Consider the following 17,570-nt stretch of genomic DNA (forward strand, 5'->3'; position numbering starts at 1 on the left):
GAGGCCTGACTCTTGAGGACTTTTACTTCCTTACACAATTTCCACACAGTGAGGAGCATCAGCCAAAAGATATCTTCATAACAGGAAACAACAACGACCCAGCATGAGCTTCTGGCCTCAAACACCCAACATGGAAAAAACAACAACAGCAATACCTCATGGATTCACACGCTTTTTTGCTTAGAACCCTCCAAAGCATCAAATTACAAACCAACACCACGGATCACAGTGTGAAAATTACAGCTCCGTCACTCTATGGTGCTGCTGTGATCCCAAAACTTTTATTTGTACAGCCTTCTAAAATCTACCATCAAAACATATTCCTGTCCATGCACCACAGTACCTAGAGACGTGATGTGTGATTTGATGCTGGATTTGGGAGAGTCCATGTAAAAACCATGAGGATCCGTGCTTCAGATCCGTGTTTTTGCACCATGGTGGCATCATAAGACAACAGATCCATGATTTTTATAATCTAGTGGCCAAGGATATCAGCAATAATGGTTTGTGTTGCTTAAGAATTAAAACTCATGAATGAATGAGGAGCTATTTACAATACTCCAGTCAAACCTGCCCAGGCAGATTACAGAGTAAGAGAAAAGAGGTGTAATATTGCAGTACAGGACACTGAATGAACAATACAATAAGACGGAGTACAAAATGGAACAACAATGCGAGGAAATACCTTCCTAAGAACATTGTCCTGGGAGTAAGCCCCACCAAACAGGATTTTCTGCTTAGGATGTCATTGTTCATCAGATAGCTGATAATGTTTTAAAAGTGATGACTATGAGGTTCAATCTGTGGTGACTCAGACATACATTATGACTTGATGTTGGAATCATCAAGATGAAAGGAGAGAAAAGTAGTGTTAGACCACAGAGTATAGGCCAGAAATTTATTTTTTTCTAGGATAGGGAAAGTGGTGGTTTATGGAAGCTTCTCCGTGTGACTGGTGAGAAGAAACTTTTGTTAAGCTTAACATCAATAAAGTATCATAAAATGCACTTTACTGTTTCATGTCCAGGAAGTATTATTTTCCTGCCTTGACCATAAAAAGATCCCCTTTGGGAAGCTGTTTCACCTGGCTAGCACACAGGCTAACAGTAGGAAGCAGGAAGCTGTAAGACCGTGCCTATAACCAAGGACTTCCTCAGTAGAGGCAGACAATACAACAGCTTAATGGCAAGTATGGCCAAATCATTTTACTTTTGGCTGCCAACAGGTATAAGGCAGTTTGCAAGTCACATGAGAGATTTAGACAACCTAGGCAGAGTCTCGCTAAAGTTATCAGAACTACTTACAAGTATAGTTGCATTTTTATGGTGAAAGCCTCATCAGATTTGGAATAATCATCAAAAATATATTTCCAAATAATCTTTGCCGCATAAGTTCTCATCACAGAAATTATGTTAGATATTGGTATGGCATTGGAAACATCCCCATAAATGTGAGCACAGCCTCTCTGCCAGCTTTATCCTCACAAAAACTTGGGGTGAACGTGGGACGTTCTTTGAGGGGGGTGCTTGATGTTGGTGTCTCTCATTCCAAGTTCTTAAGAGATGATCAATGACAAGTTTGACAAGGTCTGACAATCTGAAGACTGGAAATATGAGAGTGTACATGTCTTGTGTGTATTTATTTGGAATATATTTTTATCCTGCCTATCCTCCAAAGAGCTCTGGGCATCATACATAACTCTCCCCTCTTTCATCCCTACAACAAACTAGTGAGATAGGCTAGGTGGAGAGCAGAATTTGGGTCCCATAGCACCTTAAAGACCAACTAGATTTCCAGGATATGAACTTTTGATTCTTGAAAGTTCATACCCTGGAAATCTAGTTGGTCTTTAAGGTGCTACAGGACTCAAATCTTGCTCTTCTGCCGAAGACCAACATGGCTACCCACCTAAAATTAGGTGAAGAAAGTGACTGGTTCAGGATCACCCAGCAAAGTTCATGAAATGTGGGGATTTGAACCTGGCTCTAGCTGGACCAGGCTGGCTACTCCAACCACTTTATACGCTTATAACCACTACACTTTATAGACATGTTGAAAAGAATTGGACTGTAGGAAGAAGCCTTAACCATGCAGTTCTGTGTGGAATGACTCTGATACAAATCTACTGACTTCAATGGATTTAGACTGGAGTAACACTTCATAGGATGGCAGTGCAATAATCCCCTCCCCTACAATGGAAAGCACCCCAATATGACTCCTGGAGAGCACGGCCAGTCACAAATATCAAGCGCAATCTTTATGGAAGCCACTTGCAAAACTCCTATTTTATCTGGAGCAAGCAGCAAAGCTACCCTTTTCCTATACTGCATATTGAGCTCCTCCGGCACCTATCCAGCTTAGGACTGCCAACCTCCATGTGGGATCTGGAGATCTCCTGGAATCACAACTGATCTCCAGACTACTGAGATCCATTCCCCAGAGCCGTATTAACCCATGGCTGGGCCCCTAGGCTTTCAGGTATTTTGGGGCCCCTCCGGCACTTCAGTCTTTCACCCCACTACAGCTGACAGCCTGACCCTGGTAAGGCAGGTACTAGACCGCAGTACACAGCCCTATATCCATTTTGAGGGTCTCCTGAAGAATTCTATTCACAATAATAAAAAAAATTTATTGCGCAAATAGAACTCTTTAGGAAAGCACATTTTGGGGGTATAATTGTTCAATACTGTAATATTTTGAAGTGAATAATTTATTATTTATTAAAATACACAATGTATGGATAATTGTTTTAATATAAGAGACAATTTGTTTCACTTTAATAAGGAAGCAGTTAATTATCTTATTAATAGAGGTTATAATATAAGAGAATCAATTAATTGTAATTGTGTTGTATGCCAGTAAAGGTATTTGAATTGAATTGTAATTTATGTGGGGATGTGCCTCAGCAAAAGAAATTGACTGGCGCCTAGTCCCTGCCAGGCCCCTGGGCTTCAGCCTAGTCACCCTTATGGATAATACCATTCCGCTGGATGAAATGGCTGCTCTGGAGGGGGGCTCTATGGCATTATACCCCACTGAGGTCCCTCCCCTCCCCAAATCCTGTCCCCCCCAGGATCCACCCGCAAATCCCCAGGAATTCCCACCCCAGAATTGGCAACCATGTCCTGCTCCAGTGGCCAGCTGGAGCCGAGGAGCTTCTGGGGCGTTTGGTTCTCCGGCAAGTAAGTGCGAAGAGCGTCCGGGGCAGGCCCGGGCGCGCAGCCAGGGGCGGCTCCATCCCAGCGCCGGTGCCCGCGCCCGGGTCTTTGGCGCAAGGGCGGCCGCAGTCCCTGCAGCGCCGGGGACCACGCGGCTCGGCAAGCAGGAGGCGGGCGGAGGGGCGGGCCTCCGGCGAGGAAGCGCCGCCGCTGGGCGCCAGCCACGCCAGGGCTGGCAGAGGCGCAGCAGACGGTCCCCGCAGCAGCTGCTGGCCATGGCCGGGGACAGCGAGCAGAGCCTGCCGGGCCAAGGGCACTCCGGCGGCGGCGGCGGGCCGCCCTTCCTCATCGGGGTCAGCGGGGGGACCGCCAGCGGCAAGGTGAGCGGGGCGCGGGACCCGCCGGGCGGCGTGCCTGCCTTGGGCAGCCTCGCCGGCGAGGCTCCCTTTGTGCCCAGCCCCAGCGGCTGTCGGCGCTGGCAAAAGCCGGAGCGGCGAGCCGTGCTTGGAAACCGCCCACCGCGCGCAGCCCTTTCTTCAGTGCCTCCCGGGGAGGGCGGGGGAAGGCGGGACTGCCCGGCGAGCGAGGCCACATGGCAGCCGCCGCCGCCGCCGATCGCCCTGGGCGCACCCCGGCTAGCCGGCTGGCCGGAGGCGGTCCGGAGGGCGAGGCTCCTTTCGGGCAGAGCAGCTTTGGCCGGCTGCCCTGGCTGCTCGTGGGCACAGACGGCCGCCCGCCTCCTCCTTCGCCAGGCCCGCGTGCTCGCCCGGCAGCAAGAATGCCCACGGCTGGCATGGCCGGCTTCCGGTTACGAGAGCCGCCCGTGCCCCGCGTGCTCGCAGCGCAACTCAGCAGTGACTTTTTAAAATAAGGAGCTTTAGTTGGCTTTTTTCCCAGGGAGGGGTGCGCGTACCAAGCGCCCCCCAAGACAGCCCCCCTCCAAGAAAGTGCCCTATCCTCTGCAATTTCCACCGCAGCGTTTCAAAATCTCATTTAACAGCTCCATGCATAAAATCACACTGAAATGGGAGTTTCATTATTAGATCTTGCTCGCTTGGGGTGGTGTTGCCAACCTCCAGGCGGTGGCTAGAGATCTCCTGAAATTACAGGTCACGGAGATCAGTTCCCCTTGAAAGAATGGCTACTTTGAATGGTGGACTCTATAGCATTATACTCCGCTGAGGTCCTTTCCCTCCCCAACCCCACTCTCTCCAGGCACCCCCCCCCCCAAATCTCCAGGAATTTCTGCTTCCAGAGTTGGTAACCCTAAGCCCTAGGCGCTCCTTATCCACAAGTCTCAAGGGGGAAGGTTATTATGGCATGAGACCCAAGCTCAGATGTCTGCTCTGCCATGGTAGTTCACTGATTGACCTTGTGCCAGTCATTCTTGCTCAGCCTAAACCCCCTCATGGGTTGTTGGAAGAAAATGGAGGCAGGGACATATGGAGCACCTTAGAAGAGGAATGGCATAACAAGAGCGCTGCTGGGTCAAACCAGTAGTCCATCTAGGTCTGCAACCAATTGCCCCTGGAAAGCCAACAAACTGGGTGTAAAGATCTTGCCCTCTAGCACTGGAAGTCAGAGGCTTAACGGCTCTGGACGTAAAGGTTTAGTCACCATGGCTAGGAGCGGTCAATGGATTTCTCCTCCATGATGAGAACTCCCTTTTAAAGTCATCATTGCTCGTGGCCATCACTACATGACTACATCCACTGGCAGGGAATCCCGCAATTTACTTACTAAGTAAAGAAGTATTTCCTTTTGTCTGTCTTGAATCTATTGCCCATCAGCTTTATTGTGTGCTCCTGAGTTTTAGTGTTATGGGAGAAGGGGGGAAAGCTCCATTTTCTCTACCCAGTGTATCGTGCCCCCCCTACCCCGTAGTCATCTTTTTTTCTAAACTGAAAAGTGATCTAACTGCTTAATAATTTTACTTGCCCTCTTGTGTACTTTTTCTAGGTGTGCAATATCTAATTTTAAGGTTTAGCGACCAGAACTGCACACAGTATTCCAAATGAGGTCAGACATGGACATTACAATATTGGCTAGTTTATTCTCAGTTCCCCTTCTAATAATCCCCAACATGGTCTGTCTTTTTCTCTGCTGCTGCATGTTGAGTCAACATTTTAATTGAGCTAACCCTTACAACGCCAAGATCTCTTTCAATCTGCATCTCCACTAGCTCAGACCCCATCAGCATATATTGCGGGGGCGGGGGGGTTCTAATGAGCATCATCTAGCAGCTACCTACATTAAACTTCATTTGCCACTTTGCTGCTCACTGTGATCAGGGCTGGGAAAGGGGGAAATTGTGTACCTGGGTTGCTTGGGAGGGGAGCAATCAGGCATGGTATACGTTCCTGTCTCTCCCCTCTATAGTGCTTAAATGCACCCCTGGGGAGGCCATGTTCAACCAGGAAAACAGTGTGTGTGTGTGTACGTACGGGGGAAGGGTTAGAAATCCCCCCCACAGCAGTCCTACTGTGGGGGACCCCCCCCCCACAGCACCCCACGTGCCCTACTGTGGTTGTGCTTCGGGACCCAAAAATCCATAGGAAGATCCGGTCCACAGCTTCAACATAACGTGCATTTTGACCCTGAGCATCAACCCCCAAATATCCTTGGGAGAGCTGTACCTTCTAAAAAGAAGTGAAATGCCAATTGGGAGTGTATGGCTCATGTCATGTAAAATGGAGCACAAATTTGGGTAAGTCTTATCCTAGGCAGCAGGTCAAGAGTGGATAGTACATGTTAATTTGAATGGTTTACTTTTAAAATTTTATATATATAAAAAGAGAGAATATACTTATTTGTATGACGACAGAAGAAATAGGGGCATACCTTCTACATCCAAAGTGATGTAAGCAGCTTTGATAAATGCCCTGCCCTCTTTAGGGACTTAAGTTTAAGGGGCCTAAAAGTGCTAGCCATGTGATAAAAAAAATTATGATGGCATAAAAAATGAAAGAAAATAAGAAAAAAACAATACATAGGCATAGCATGACATATGCAACATACATCATTCCTATAGCAGACTTTTTACAGATGTGTTCAGATTAGAGGAGAGGGGGAAAAACTCACGAAGGAGCAATCAGGTGACTACTAGGTTTTCATTGGCCAGCCATCCCTGCAGTGTAGTAGTTAATGTTTTCCCTTTACACTTTTCCTAAAATCTTTAATCAGCATCTCCTCCTCTTCAGTGTCTCTGGTCTGACAGCATGTAGCTAACTCCTCAAGGCTTCAAAGGATGAAACAATTTTGCCCTGAATTTGTTTGAATTTTTATGATCCATTTCCCCCAAGCACTCAAGGATTTTCCCATTTTATTTATTAATAATTAATATTCAGCCTTTCCTTTTGGCTCAAGGCATGCCTTCCGAAACACATAAGTGACAACAAACTACATAGAGGCACATGCAGAGAAATGCAGAAAATACACAAGCACACATAACTTAAATCCAGATTGGAATACTGAGTTCCAGAAAGCAAATAAAAAGGTGCCCAGATTCAACTTAAAAACTGCAGCCATTTATTTAGATATGTGTAACCTGCTTTTCTCCCTAACGGGGACCCATAGCAGCTTCTAACATAGGTCACCTCTCCTCCATTTTACCCTCAAAACAGCCACCCTGTAAGGTATGTGAGGCTCAAATTCACCGGGTGGGCTTCCTTTTCTACACAATTTGTTATGAGGTACATACCAAATCTATCTTTTGTACAAAATTTACAAAGTCTCTCCCATACTTCAAGGCATAGACTCCAAGATAAACATGAAGTTCCCATGGAGAGATGCCTGTTGATAATAATTATGAGAAGGTTTAAACCACAGGGTGGAGTTTAGCCAGAGATTCACTTCCCCCACTGACCAGTGGGGAAAAGGCGCTAGAATGTTCTCAGCCCTAAAATCCCCAGAGGTGTCATTGCCTTCCACCTTTCTCTTGTACAAATTGAAATAAATGGGCTTAGACTGGAGTAACTCTGTTTAGGATTTCACTGTTAAGGTCATTTGAACATGGATGCATGCAATTAGCATTTCTCAGAGTATTTTGTGTGTTGCTTTCTTGAGTGGGGGGCGAGAGAATGTCTTAGTTTTGCTAGTGTACTTTTATTTGGGTACCTCATACCCCGCACAGACACCCTTTCATTCCCTTTGGATGTGTGGGTCACATAATAGATTTTTTTTTGTACAAATGAAGGCTTTATTTTAGAATAGTGTGAGATTTTATGGTAAGACGCTTGCTCTGTTCCTACTGTACTCCCCGGCACGATTCCGCACACCCCTTTGCCCCCCTGGCAGTTAGTTTCTCCAGGTCACACACCGAAAGGCAGCCCCTACAAGGAGCACATCGTCTGTTTTACTCTTGCTCTTATCACTGCCACCAGGAGGCCATTCCCCCACGCCCCCGAAACGATTTATCAGACCAATGTGTGTCTTTTTGGCAATATGCTGAATGAGATGCCTAGGAAAGAGGGTGTGTGTAGCCCCGGAGTCAGGGGCCCCATCTTCATTGGGTTTGTGTCCCATCTTCTTTCACTGTCCCAAAGACCAGCCAACATACCAGAAATGTACAGGTTGTCCTTTCATTGCGTAGCTCTTTTACAGGGCTAGTTCCAGAGGTTAACCACCATCTTGGAGCCTGGCTGGTTCTCCTCTCATCATCTTCACCTGCTCACATCTCAGAGCTGGGCAACGGTCCCAGATTGAGTCCTCCTCTCAGCTCCTGTCTTTGCTGCTGCACCCTTTCTGCAGGGCAGGAGCCAATCTGCGTGGGTGAGGTAGGAAACATTCCTTCTGGCTTACTTCTTGGCCTGGAATGGTGCTGGTTGAGCCACCAAGAAGCCGGAAATTCCCCTAGCCTGCAAAGGCTTCACGTAGGGTTGCTAGCTCCAGGTTGGGGAATCCCTGGAGATTTTGGGAGTTGGGAAATTCCTGGAAAGGGAGGGACCTTAGTAGGGTACAATGCCATAGAGTCCCCTCTCCAAGGCAGCCATTTTCTCCAGGGGAACTGATCTCTGTGGCTTGGAGATCAGTTGTAGCTCTCATAGCTTCTTCCCAGCTTCCCGCACTTTCAGATGGGATCTTTTATCCCTCTTCCAATGATCACTCCTATTTCCTACTTCCCTGCTCTTACTCCGTCCTGAATAAGCCCTTCCTCTCATAGAGGCCTTTACCCCAAAGGAATCCTATAGAAAGCTGGTACCCGTTGGCCTTTCTCCTGTATTCCTCCGCCTTGCTGTTGTCATCTCACCTTGCTCTCTCCTCAGCTCTGCAACTGCGCTGCTGCCTTCCCTTGGGCCATGCTCCTGCTCCACCCCTTTTTCTTTATGGGTAGGATGCCCTGAGCTCTGACAGGATGTTTCCTGAATTTTGAATGTTTTCACTATAAATCCAATTGGCCGTATATCCCATTCACAAGCACACTAAATCACACAGACACACTCACAGTGTACTGGCAAAGAGATTCCCCTCCACCCATGCAGATGCAAACAGGCCAAACAAAGTTTCAGCCCTTCAGCACATACACACACCACCCACTCCTCAACTTACAACCACTGTGTGCAGTCGCAACACACACGAGTGCACATTTCTCCATGGCACAGTTCAACATTCCTCGATTGCACAACTTAAATTCAGATATGGAAACCCACTTGAATAAAACAGAACAGTGTCAAAAAGTTGCCTTGTCTTTCCTTAAAGGGAAGAATGTAGAACTATATCCCTTTATTCATCTTTTTATTTAGATATTTAAACCTTGCTTTTCTCCTCAATATGGACCCCAGACAGCTTACAACATCATTCCCTCATCCTGCATTTATCCTCACAACAACAACCCTATGAGGTAGGTTAGGCTAAGCTGCAAGGTCACCTAGCAAGCTCCCATGAACTTGCCACTCCCCTTTCTATACATTTTTCTATAAAGTGCACATCAAGTTTAACTTTTGGCTAACTTCCTTCTCATTTCACATCATTTTTTTTTGTTAAGGCTGCACTTGTCTTGAAGTGGAGAAAATGGAGAAAAAATTCTCGCTGTCTCTTTCTCTCTCTCTCAAACACACACACACACACACACACAAACAACACACCCAGCTTTTTGAGACCATGCTCTTAGCACCTCTGTTATGACAGATAACATTTCCAGAAGGGGGAGAGGGTTTTTTTAAAAAACATTTTCAAGCCCTCTTTTTGTTCAGGACAGAGCAAGCCAATTCTACAAATTATCCACTGTGCAAGCATAATTCTAGAAATAATTCTTATTTAAAACATTCTTCTTATTTAAACCTCATGGGGTGATGCTGTTGGGGCTCAGAACCTTTCGGCACAATTCTGTGCAAGAAACAAATGAACAAAACGCATAAAATGTTCTTGCCATTTTAATTTATTATTGTTGTTGTTTCAGATCATATGTGATTATTCCTCAGGAGTGTCCTTATTTTGAGCGAACTGACTGTTCCTAAACAAGGGCTACCATTTATAAAGGGGGGAAAAGACTTCTTTTGCCATATGCTTTTGTAGATAATAGCCTACTTCAGCAGCTAGAGAGAAATTATCTCCATGCTTAGGAGAAGAAGTGACTGTAGAAAGAGGCAACCGAGCAAGCAAACAAGAATTTTTGGCTGTCCGATGAAGGGACAAGTACTTGGAGTTGTGTGGTCTGGAGAGAATATTCCAAGACTAGTGCTGTTAATTAGATACAACCCACCCCTCTTAAAATTAAATGTTGTAGACAGGCAAGACTGAACAATACTCTTAAATATAGAGTTTAAATAAGAAGTATTCCTAGAATACTGTTGTAAACTATCCTCTGCCCACTACAGTGCTCCCTAGGTTCCATAACAGGGATAACATCTATGGGTTGTATTTCCTTTTCCATTAAAAATAAGTATTTTGAAATAAGACTTGAATTAGAGCATGAATTCTTGCATTCTTCACTCCTGTCTTTTTTCAGGGGGCGGGCGGAGGGAGAGAAGAAAATTTACCCATTCACAGTTATTACAAAATCCCGAATTTTCCCATTGTAACCTAAAGGTGGCTGCCTCTTTTGGGAAAAGAGTGTCAAAAGTGATGTGTATCTGGATGGAATGATCAGGTTCAGGTGTTGGGTTTTTAAAAAACTGTTCTTAAGCGTAGGGTCTTCGCTTTTTCTGTCTGCATGGGATTTTCAGTTTTGTTTGTAAGGCTTAGTGCTAGGATGTGGGAAAATGATGCTGATGGATATGCAGAGATTCTTTCTCTTGCACCTGGAACACTGCAGCTCACCTCTCAAAAACCTGGAATTTATGGCAGGAGGCTCCAGCCCTATTATCTGTCACCGGAGCAATTAAATCATAGAATCATGGAGCTGAAAGGGATCTCCAGGGTCATCTAGTCCAACCCCCTGCACAGTGCAGGAAATTCACAACTACCTCCCGTCTACACCCCCAGTGCCTTGTTCTTCGTGCCCAGAAGATGGCAAAAAACATCCAGGATCCTTGGCCAAACTGGCCTGGAGAAAATTGCTTCCTGATCCCAAAGTGGCAATCAGCATTACCCTGGGCGTGTAAGAAGGGCCCACGAGAACTAAGCACTGATGTAACCCTTCCTGCCCTCCCTCTCATGATCTGCCGAGATTCACAGAATCAGCAGGTCTTGGTTTTGGAACATGTACAGTCATAATGGGGAGTGTCTCCAAACATACAAATCTGTTCTGCAACCCGCTCCTGCATTTTTGGCTTTGGGAGTGGCAAGTTGCTAGGTTAGTGGGTGTGGCGTTCACGCAGGTCGGGCGCCCTGTGGTGCTGTTTTCAGCGCTGGTCTGGTAGATGGAAAAAGGCGCATGGGCGCAGCGTGCTGTAGACAGGTTCCTTAGGGAGCTGAGCAACTCCATCTTCCTGCCAGAAGGAAGCTTGATTATGACCTTTCTATTAACAGAGCACAGGAAAGGCTCGGCTGCATTGCAGTGGGGCTGGCTGGAAAACTGCCACCGTGGGTGCGGGACTGAAAAACTGCATTTAGAAAGGATTTGCTGTCCCACCTAGGCCGGGGCTCAGTGGAAGAGCATCTCTTGTTCAGAGAAGGTCCCAGGAACATCCCCAGCATCTCCAGTTAAAAAGATCTAGTAGTAGGTAATGTGAGATCCTGGAGAGCCACTGCCAATCAGAGTAGACAATATTAACCTTGATGGACCAGGGTTCTGACTAAGGCAGTGCATGCGCGCGCGCTCACACGCACGCACACACACACACACAAAGTTGCCTTATACTGAATCAGACCATCACTCCATCAGGTCAGTATTGAACCTGGGACCTTTTGCATACAAAGCAAGGGCTCTTCCAATGAGCCACAGCCCCTCTTTTTCTGTCCTGGTAATTGCTGGGCAGATAACTTGCTTGGTTTGTTGTTCCTCCAAGATGTCCTATATCTGCTTGGGATCCTGTGTGCCTGTGACTGCGCTTACAAGTTTATATTTGTTCTCAAAAAGTTGCTAGGAATGCTTGCCGGTCTCCTCTATCTTGCAGGAAGGTATTTGCTGTGGATTATATTGTTTGTGCTCTGCAAAAAGGCTTGTTTGTGGACATGTGGGCTAATACAATGCAGATCTATTGCTAAATGCATAGGCTGCAAGTCACCATCTCTTAATTTTCTGAAAAAAACCCAAGTGCGGTGTCATTCATTTTTCTTTCAATGGTTACATCTGTGCCGATAGTTTTAGGTGGGTAGCCATATATGAAGAAAAGAGCTCCAAGGTGCCACTGGACTCAAATCCTGCAATATTTATTCAGGTCTTTAGCTGGCATTGTACTAATTTTCTACAAATACAGTGCTGAAAAGACATGCCCTAGCCATTTTTATATGGTTTAGGGGCTGCTTCTCAGTGGTTAGAGCAGTTAGAGTGCGAGATTGTGTAGATTCCCCCTCTCCCCAACAAGTGCTCCAGTATGGACACCAAAGTGGAGAAAAACTTCCATGGAAGCAGCCTAATTGGCCTTAGGCAATCCATGCTTAAGGCCAATTAGCTCCAGTTAATAGGGGAATAATAATGACCTATGTTATACGGTTGTTGTTAATGGATAATTTTATGTGAAGGCTGTGGTTCAGTTGTAGACCCTCTGCTTTGTGTGCAGAAGGCCCTAAGTCTAATCCTGGCCATCTCCAATTTAAAGGACCAGATACTAGGTGATATGAAAGGCCTCTGCGACCCCGGAGAGTCACTTTCAGAGTATACGAGACTGATTTTATTAGACCAAGCGTCTGACTCAGGATATGGAAGCAGCTTGTGCTCAGTTATTTATAGCTGAATCGAGGACTGGCTGCTTCTCGTTGATATGCCATGTTGAGAAACCTGCCCCACCTATTCCTATACCTTTGTTTTCCAAGGCAGCCTGAAGAAAGGAAAGCCAGAAATCAATAGATGCAGAGAAGTTAGCCGTGTTAGTCTGTGGTAGCAAAATCAAAAAGAGTCCAGTAGCACCTTTAAGACTAACCAATTTTATGTTAGCATAAGCTTTCGAGAATCACAGTTCTCTTCGTCAGGCATCTGACGAAGAGAACTTGATTCTCGAAAGCTTATGCTAACATAAAATTGGTTAGTCTTAAAGGTGCTACTGGACTCTTTTTGATTTTGCTACCAGAAATCAATTTCACTGCAATAATCTCAGCAGTCCAGTCAAGGAAATAGCCTTAAATTTAAATTGAGCAGGGAGCAGACCTTTTCGGAATGCACTCACCACTGGCTCCAGGTGTAAAGTGGCGCAGAGCACATTAGCTGGTGGCAAAGAGGTGAACTGACTTGCAAGAGATGGGCTGGATGGATTTGCTTTGCCTGTCTTGATTGCTGGCAGTCTTCTGCCAAGGGATCCATTAAATTGACATGGCTCTTGCTCCTTCTCCGCCAGCAAAGAGAATCTGATTCTCTTGGTCTTATTGGTCCTTAACACCTCATACCCACCTTCCAAGCAGCAACTCTTTATGAAGGCCCCAGAAGTGGGTGGTGGAAGGGCACAGCCGAACAGGCGGCACTCATGATGGTCTTTTCCTCCCATGGCAGGCAGCAGAGTTGCTCCCTGAGTATGTGGCTGAGACAAGGTCTGAACCAGGGACTTCGCAATCCATGCTTCTAGTCATTTTGTGTTTACTGCTGATGTTTTGCTTCATTTGTGCATAGTTCCATATGTGCATGTGCTTGCAGAGAATTTGTTTGGCTTCCAAAATCTCACTTTTTAAACACTACCATGCTGCTGTCCTAAACCGAATCACCCCCTTCTCAGCCTATTGAAGTCAATGGGCTTAGAAGATTGTATCTCTGGTTAGGATTGCACTCCTGTGCTCCAGTCCTTATAACTTATTCTTATGCCACCGCTGGGCTGACTTCAGCAATTTTGAATGCTGAAGCAGTGTCTAAGAAAGCCTTCAGATGCTGGCTTGCCTGCATTCCTAGAAATTTGCTGATGTCTACTAATAATGAAAACCTTGTATGGCTTTCTGAGGCTCTGGCATCTTCCATTCTGATGCTGTCTCCCTTCATCCCACCACACCTTTATCCGGTTGAATTTGGCAAGTAGAATTTCTAGCCTGCTTCTCAGTTCAGTTCAGTTCTAGCCTGGTTCTCAAGGATTGGCTTGCTGAGCTACCAGGCAGTCCATTGAGGCTGTTTCCCTGGAGTTTAAAGATGATCCCTTGCAGCACTGCAAACTATCACCTGCCTTACCATTTTGTTATGGTCAAGCAATGTGCACACCTGTCCCTTGCCCTGAATTCCTGCCACTTTACCTGTAAAATAATCCAGAATGTGATTCCAGGTAGGAGCTGCAAACCTTTAACCCTCTGTTACTTCTATTCCAGTGATCGCCAGTGTGCTACTCATCGGGTGCCACAATTCCAGTTAATGTGTTTCTTGGTGCCCACTTTCTTCCTCAAAGCAGTTCTTCCTCAAAGCGATGAGCCAGTCCTGGTCTTCCTCTATTTCCTCCAAACCCAGGAGGGATTAGCTTTAAGTCTACAAGGAGAAACCATTTGGAAATCATTGCCTTCCTCACAAGAGAATTCTTGGTTTGGAACCTCCTAATATTTTGTGATTGGGCCCTGCAGCAGCCATTTTGTTTTACTAGGTCCCTCACAATAGCCGTTTGCTGAGGAACCCAATACATGTTGTCAAAATTCCAAAAACGCGCAAAGGTTCAACAAAGTTGTGGACTTCAGCTTTATAGCTACAAATCTGTACCTTCTATACAACCCCACTGGTGTGCAGATTCAGCACATTTGTGCCAAGATTAGACATGAGCACAAATGTATCTACATAGCATAGAACATGTTTCTTCAGTTCAGAATCTTAGCTGTTGTGGCACACAGATAATAAAGTATTTGGTCTCATGAACAGTCAAGGCTATAGATGTCTGAACGCCTACCTGGGATCTCGTTCTGGATTATTTTCCAGACATTTCTAATAACGTGAGTGCTTGGACCTCGTGTGAAGCCATTTTTGTGGGCCAGCGAAGTTTTGTGTAGCTTTTCTTGGCAACGTTCTATCTGACTGCCAAAGTGTTGTGTCTGGGAAGCAGAGTTTTGGAGGCAGCCACATACCACAAACCACAGCTTCCTTGTCATTGGAGGCAGCTGGCAACCCCTGCGATGGGAAACGGTTGCTTCAGTAACAGCAGCTGCACGGGGGGAGTTCTGTGAAAATGGGGAACAAACCCCTATTGTCAAAAGGACAAGGGGAGGGGGCTTTTCCTATCACATGATTCTAAGGCAGTTCTGATGGGAATTTTGCACAACTGGAGAGAAGAAAAAGTGTAAAGAGAAAATAAATGTCCTTATTCAACAAATAAAGGGCTGTGGCTCAGTGGAAAAACACCTCCTTGGCATGTCGAGGATCTCAGGCTCAGTCCTTGGCATCTCCAGTTAAGAATCAGTTAATAGATGATAAGACCTTGGAGAGCCACTGCCTGTCTGAGCAGATGTCCTTGATGGACCACTGGTCTGATTCAGTGTAACGCAGCTTAATGTGTTCATGTTTTCAAATGTGTTAACCCCCCCCCCCCTGCCCATTGCTATCATAAGCCCTCTAAAGGCCTTTCGTTTGGGGCTTGGAGTTCCTCCTGGCTTCATTCTCAGAAGTACAGCTCTTAAACTTGTGAAACAGCCTTTCAGAATTCACCTGAGGAAAGACCCCGTGGCAATATGGCTGCCCTGTGGCCTGGCAGTCAAGTAATGAGGAGAATTATCTGGAGGCTGTGGAGCAGGGAGTGGGAAGCCCTGATAGGCATCATCAAGACGCTCAACAGGAAGTCCTGAAGGGATGGGCCATGGATAGAGAAAGGTAGACATCCCCCTGCCCCAGCCAGACAGGCCAAGCCTGCCCTCAGCAACCGAGGTCTTATACCGAAATAGAGACTTCAAGGAGAGCCAGTTATGAGGTTGGCCTCTGAAGGGACTCTGTCAGGGCTTACAGTGCCCTGGGGTTGTGTCTTCTGAGACCCCTTAACAGGGGACATTCATAGACATTAATGCAGACTTACTCCCCTGTATTAATGGGGTGTCCAGATCTTGCAAGATTTTCTGGGGCCAGTCAGAACCAGTATTAGTGGCCTCAGAACACACAACATTCCACATTCTTCCATAATCTTGGTATCTGAATAAGGGAGCTCTGACTTTTGAAAGCTTACACTCTGAAAATCTTGTTGGTCTCTAAGGTGCCACTGCACTCAGGCCCTGCTGTTCTACTGCAAACCAACATGGCTACCCACCTAAAACTATATTCTCCAAAGGAATCCCTGTTTATCCAGAGGAGTCCGTTTTCTGCTGCCTGTCCTTAATGAATTACCATCTCAGTTTTGTCCATATTTTGGGATTTTGATTGAAATGATGTTATCTGGAGGTGACCAACAACTCTCCTCCTCAGGGTCTATAGAAATTTACAGTGCAATCCTATGCAAAGTTACTCCAGTCTAAGCTTGAGGGCTGTCCTGTTGAGCGTGGAAAATGCATCTAGTGCAAATGTACATACAAAAGTTGAAATGTGTGACACACAGCCTGCAATTCCACACTGTGATGAAATGCATTTTGAGCCTACAGGATTAATAGTGCAGTCCTAAGCAAAGTTTTACGCTCATTGACTTTAATAGAAGTGTGTAACTGCTTAGGATTGCTTGATAGAAGAGTTCTAGGTTCCTTTCTGTACAAGTATATCTATACAAGTGTATCTCTATTTTCCTTTGTGAAAGATGGGAACTGGAAGAGTATGACGTTCTGAACACCATGAACTGGTCCAGGCCCTCTTCCTAAAGAGAGACCTCATTCTGCCTGGCCCTCCAGTTTCTTTTTTCCTAACTAAGTCAGAAGAGCCCCCACTCTCCTGGCTTTCCGTAAATGATGCAAAACCGAACTATTCAAAAAGGCTTTTTACTCAAATGGGAGGGCTGCATTGTAGGGATGGGGTCTCAGGTGCTTCACTAACAAGTTGGGGATCATAGACTTCTTCACCATTTTTGCCTCATATATTATCTGCTGCTTTAAATATGTACTCCTGTGTACAACCATCGCTCCATGCTGTCTAATGTTAGTCCTAGAATTTATTGTGTTTTGCTCCGGTATTTTTTCTACTCTGTCTCGGATCCTTGCTAATGCTACGTCTTTTAAACTTGTATCTGTTTACCTTATGGTATTGTATTGAAATGTACTTAATCCTGATTGTATTAACCTCATACTGTGTAATCCGCCTTGAGTCTCAGTGAGAAAGGCGGACTATAAATGACGTAAATCAAATAGAATATCTAGGAATGATCTTGGAATTCTCTCTCTCTCAGTCCCCCTCCTCTCTTCTGGGGATGCCAGAGCTCCGTAATTTTACTACATTAGATGTGAACCACAAGGGTGAATGTCTCCTCTTCTGTATCTCCACGGTGCACGTTAGTTTGTTCTTTGGTTCCTGTTAGTGAACTCGGGCAGGGGCTGTGACTCAGTGGTAGATCATCTGCTGGGCGAGCAGGTGACCGGTTCCAAAGGATCAGATAGCAGGTGATGTGAAGGCTCTCCACCTGAGACCTTGGAGAAACCGTAGACAATCCTGACCTTGATAGACTAAAGTCCTGATTCAGTATAAGGCTGCTGCATGTGAGGTTCTGTGATGCCAGGCGTTAAGAGACTGAAAAACTCAACCCTGATTCCAATGAGCCACCTTGTGACTGAATCTCAAGTTTGACATAGCAGAGAGGATCAAACCACATTAAGAAAATTTTCTTAAGCCAGAGGGTGGTGATTTTTGCTTATTCCCCCCTCCCACTGCATACCCTGCTATGTTGTTCCTGAAAGTCTGCTAATCCCCATGGAATAAAATTTTAGGGGGCTAAAATGCAAGCGGGAGGGAGGACACAGTCAAATTTGCTACCCATTAAGAAAATTTAAGGGCATCTTAAGTTTTCTTAACTGCATAGTTGG

General features: G+C 45.8%; 1 protein-coding gene across 1 annotated transcript in view; it reads left to right on the top strand.

Moving 5' to 3' along the window:
- The first annotated feature begins 3,345 nt into the window (after nt 1-3,345).
- The window catches only part of LOC129331396 (uridine-cytidine kinase 2), a 29,968-nt gene continuing 15,743 nt past the window's right edge, over nt 3,346-17,570 (top strand). Inside the window, exon 1 of the mRNA XM_054981932.1 lies at nt 3,346-3,538. Coding sequence (XP_054837907.1) covers nt 3,434-3,538 — 105 coding nt within the window. The 5' untranslated portion in view covers nt 3,346-3,433. The remainder of the gene's footprint in view (nt 3,539-17,570) is intronic.

This window comes from Eublepharis macularius, chromosome 5 (assembly GCF_028583425.1).
Source record: "Eublepharis macularius isolate TG4126 chromosome 5, MPM_Emac_v1.0, whole genome shotgun sequence".
NCBI classification, from domain to species: domain Eukaryota; kingdom Metazoa; phylum Chordata; class Lepidosauria; order Squamata; family Eublepharidae; genus Eublepharis; species Eublepharis macularius.